The following is a 5,132-nucleotide window of genomic DNA, read 5'->3' on the forward strand; positions in this document are numbered from 1 at the left end:
CCATTTATTAAGGACATTGAAATATGCCAGTTTTTTCTTATTTTAAATTGTAAGGAATCTGAGACCATCCTGTCGTAGACAACACATGTTTGGGTACTTTTTGGCCGTTTGACCACTGGCAATAGTTAATACAAAGCAGCCTGAGAGTCGTCAAACATCGCGGACTTTGATTTCATCAGATGGTCGCAGAGTGAAGTCGTGAATGAAGAGAACACATCCGCGCCATTTCAGAAGGAAACTCCCCCAGCGAGTCACAAACTCATCCAATTTCTCCAGTGAGATTCAAGTGAGTGAAGGAACCAGGCAGCTAGAGCATGTCCAGCGCCTCGCCCAGTCTCTGGGAGAAGCGGAGGTCCTCTGGCACCGCGGGCCCACACGGACCCAGACCCCTGGAGCTGGAGCTGTCAGGGCCCCCCGGACCGGGGGGGGCACCAGGGGGGGGGCCTGTTAACAACAACTGCAGCCGGCTGCTGACCAACGACACGATGCCCCTGGAGCACCATGATGACATCGAGGAGAGCCCGGTCCTCGCTCCGGTCCCCCACCCCTACCTAGCCCACCCGCGGATGTCGGTGCGCATGTCGGTGTGGAGCGTGGGGGTGCGACCGGTCGTCATCACCCGGGCCTACGCTCAGGGCCGCGTCTACAACTTCCTGGAGCGACCGTCGGGCTGGAAGTGCTTCGTCTACCACTTCACAGTGTGAGTCCCCCTTACCTCGAGTACTGCTGGAGTCCGTGCATTGGTGCGTGCGTAAGTGATCTGTTTAGTGATGTAGAATGATCTGTTTAGTGATCTGTTTAGTGATCTGTTTGGTGAACTGTTTGTTGATCTGTTTAGTGAACTGTTTGTTGATCTGTTTGGTGACCTGTTTGGTGATCTGTTTAGTGATCTGTTTAGTGATCTGTTTGGTGATCTGTTTAGTGATCTGTTTGGTGATCTGTTTAGTGATCTGTTTGGTGATCTGTTTGGTGATTGGTTTGCTGATCTATTTGGTGATCGGTTTGTTGATCTATTTGGTGATCTGTTTGGTGATCTGTTTAGTGATATGTTTGGTGATCTGTTTAGTGATCTGTTTGGTGATCTGTTTAGTGAAGGCTACCAACATATCCACTCCTACTCACCATGCCGTCAGTTGTGAGCTTCTATTCCCGTCCTCACCCCTCATATGACCATAGAAGGATTACAGAAGACACCGCCTACGATACACAAAGTTGATTAACATGATGGAACTCGTCAATATGTAAAATCTATTCAACCCGATTCAACAGGATCCTGCAGACCAGTGGCTTCACGTATGGAGCTGTGTCTCCGTGTTTCTAGATCTACAGTCGAGGCTATTGTGGAAAATGTGAAATATGGTCATTGGTATTTTGAAAATATATATATGAAGACAAAGTGCTGATCCAAATCAGATCTGTGAATTTTCAAGGTCATACGTCAGTATGGCGCCACCACTGCCTTATCTGTGAGATGTCTTTCACTTCCCTTCAAACATTTATATCAATATTCCTCTGGATCTCTCAAAGCTGTCTTTGGCTGTTTCTTATTGAGTCACGGTATTGCGTTGTAAAGATAGGGAAGAGGCCTAAAGTGACAAGGTTTACAAACTATTAATATGTAAGACATTACACGGAAATATGATATGACTGAGTTTATGATTGCAAATAAACAGATCATTAAAAAGTCTGGATTTTACTCCCATACTTACCATGCGTAAGAATCTTTACATTTGTGGGAATATAACAGGGCATTTCCCCGATGTGACCTCCATATGGCGTCCTTGAATGTATTCACCATAAAAGAGTCCACATTATTTTAAGTAAGTGCTGTTCATGTGCATCAGATATTACACTTCATAATGTGGGTTTCAAAGGCCTCCGGTCTACACCTCTCATCAGAAGAGGACTGCTGACATCCCAACACCCCCCTCTGTCTCCCCCCTCGACTCCCCTCTGTCTCCCCCCTCGACTCCCCTCTTCCCCCCCCCCCCCCCCCCCCTAATGAGGGGTTTTATTGGGCCTGATTCTACATCAGCGTAACATTTCCGGGGAAATAACGAACAGACTTTATCCTCTCCATCTTTTCATTTTGGCAAATTAGAACGGAAATGAAGATAATTAATACCTCCGTGTTCTCCCAGCCAGGGGGGAGAAGCGGGGGGGTAGGCCGTCCGTCTGTCCACCCATCACCGCGCGTGTCCATGAGTCCTGAATAGCCAATCAGCTGGGGGGCGGGGGGGAATGGGAGCAACCCCTGAGCGGTTCCATGGCTCCTCTCCGCTCCGCTCAGCTCAGTACGGCGACCGGACCTGGCAGAGAGAGGACTGGTACCGCCCGCCCCCCCTCTTGTCCCTCTACAGGCGTCCCGGGGACAGATCAGGGCGCTCCGGTGTGCGACATGCGCCAAGCGAGGAACACGGCAGCTTAGCGGAGAACACACGATGAATAATGAACCGAGGGTGAAATATAGATGAGAGCATGAACCCATCCAGAGCAGCCCTTCTCTTAGGGCGCCGTCCACGGGTCTCATTGACTTTGCGTGGGGCGCTCGCGAAATGCATTGTGGGTCCGTCCGTTCTTTTGTAGTCAAAAGTTGAGATATGTTTAACTTTTCAGGCATCCGTCGGCCAATCAGATCGCGTTATGCAAATATGCAAGTACACTGTCCAATGGAATCGCCTTTGTAATACAACCCGGGAAAACACATGGATGCTTTGAAAAGCCCCCATACGTCGACGGACGCATGTAGCGTGAACGAGGCGGGAGTGTCATGTTTTAGACATTTTCTACATAAGAAAAGGTTTGCGATCATAACCAGGAGAACATTATTTACAGATGTGAAAAAATGCAACAACTAATGACTAAGATGAGGTGCTAGAATCAACCCACTCATCATCTAAGGCTTGATGATCTGTTTAGGCTGGAGGCTTCTGCCACCGGTTGAGGTGACGGTAAAACGACGGCCGCCCGCGGCCGTCGTTTTACAGAGAGGGAACAGAGAGGGAAGTGGTCTGTCGAGGGGGGGTGATGGGTCGCTACAGAGGACCCCCTCATGCTGATCCCACCAGGCCCCAACAGCAATCAGAGAAACGTTAAGAGAACCCAAGGGTCATTCGATTCATGTTAAGGAAATGAGAGAAACGTGGGATTCATCAGATTTTCTTTGTGATCTTTTGTGTATGATGTAGGATATGAATAGACTATTGATCATTTTAATTGGAGGGGGCGGGGGGGGGGGGGGGGGGGGTAGCTAATAAGGTTGTAAAAAGTACATTTTCATCTCATGGCTTTGATTGCAACGGTCACAGCCTCTCTCTTTACACCGCCAGTATTCAGCGCGAACTGTCTCCGCACGCTGCCGAGCCTCCTGAAATACCCCGCCGTATTCAGCCGGTCTGCGTAGAGATTCTGAGCCCAGGGGGGGGGGGGGTTGCTCTGCTTCTCTGCTCTAACAGAGTGTGTGAGGGGGGGGGGGGGTTGCTCTGCTTCACTGCTCTAACAGAGTGTGTGGGGGGGGGGCAGGCAGCACCACCTTATCTGTGACCCAGAACCCAGTTCAGAGGGAGCCACACCCTTATCACCCCCACCCCCGTGTAGGCTGGGTGGGGGTGTGTGTGTGTGCGTGTGTGTGTGTGTGTGTGTGTGTGTGTTTGTGTGTGTGTATGTGGGGGTGTGTGGTGTGGGTGTGTGTGTGTGGGTGTGTGTTGTGTGTGTGTGTGTGTGTGTGTGTGTGTGTGTGTGTGTGTGTGTGTGTGCATATACTAGTGTGTGTGTAAGTGCATGCACTTAGGTGTTTTCAGGGATTCCATTTAATTTTATTTAGGAAATTTGCACACATTAGTGATATTCTGTTTTTATTTTAAAACTTCTTTGCAAAGTTTAGGGTAAGTAGCAGAATATGGAAGCATTAAGCATACATTTCTTATTACTTCATTCTTGTTGGCTGATCCACTTGAATCACCTTCATTTTACAAATGTATTCCTCGTTGTGTAACTATTGTGAACACATTTCAGTGTAGCCGTTTGTAGACTGAGCTGTAAGCTGTGTGCTAATGTAGTGCAGTTCTGTTTTGTTTCCATGCATCTAAAGGCTGGAGTGGCTCTTGCCCTTTAAGCAAGGAAAGGGATTTCGAATATGCCCAATTATTATACAAAATCTCCTTTTTACTAATGTCAGTGCAATAAGTATTGTAAAAACTCATAATCAACAACTTAATGAAACCGTATCAGAAAGCAGTGGAATAGAACCTTTGAAAGAGCGTGAAATCGCTGCTAATTTGGTAACTCTCTCTCTCTTTCTCTCTCTCTCTCTCTCTCTCTCTCTCTCTCTCTCTCTCTCTCTCTCTCTCTCTCTTTTTTCAGAACTAGATCATTGACATTTATAATCTATAATTATAATAATACATTTGTATTCTTGTAGTTAAGCGTCCATGCATCCATGTGTTTCCGACTTGGTAGCTTGAACGTACGTAGGTCGGTGATGATGCTTTTCCCGTTCCGACTTTCCACCTCCGACCGTTAACCAACACAGATGACACCGTAGTGTCTTATGTTCTCTGTCTTTGTAGTAAGACCTGCGTGCTCTCCAATACACGATACAGCATTCTAGGCAGTAGGCCTACCTCTCATTGGAGCACGCCTCCTCTTAGCAGGCCACGCCTCCTCTAAGCGGGCCACGCCTCCTCTCAGCGGGCCACGCCTCCTCTAAGCGCTGTGTTGACTCACTTCCTCCTCCTGTTTGGATTAGCGGTCGGCCTTCAAAAATTGACGATAAGAACGACCGCCTCGGAAACACAAAATACCTTGCCAGTGCATACTCGTCTCCAATGAAACTCCATATCTCTCTCTCTCTCTTTCGCTCTCTCTCTCTCTCTGTCTTTCTTTCTCTCTCTCTCTCTCTCTCTCTCTCTCTCTCTCTCTCTCTGTCTTTCTTTCTCTCTCTCTCTCTCTCTCTCTCTCTCTCTCTCTCTCTCTCTCTCTCTCTCTCTCTCTCTCCCTCTCCCTCTCTCTCTTTATGTTGTCCTGTATTATCTGTTTTCTCCGGGTCCTTGCAGAGCAGACCAGGCCACACAGACGAACACTGCTCTGTACAGTGGAACGTAACATGGGCTACATCGCGTCAGCCTTCTCTC

At 48.2% G+C, this 5,132-nt stretch overlaps 1 protein-coding gene across 1 annotated transcript in view; it reads left to right on the plus strand.

Annotated features, from left to right (window-relative positions):
* Nucleotides 1–314: 314 nt before the first annotated feature.
* Nucleotides 315–5,132, plus strand: part of LOC307076165 (potassium voltage-gated channel subfamily KQT member 1-like) — a gene marked incomplete at both ends in the record, with an annotated part of 27,001 nt that continues 22,183 nt past the window's right edge. Inside the window, one exon of the mRNA XM_079737048.1 lies at nucleotides 315–700. Within this exon, the coding sequence (XP_079593174.1) occupies nucleotides 315–700 (386 nt within the window). The remainder of the gene's footprint in view (nucleotides 701–5,132) is intronic.

The sequence above is a fragment of the Pollachius pollachius genome (genome assembly GCF_949987615.1).
Source record: "Pollachius pollachius genome assembly, chromosome: 5".
NCBI lineage: Eukaryota > Metazoa > Chordata > Actinopteri > Gadiformes > Gadidae > Pollachius > Pollachius pollachius.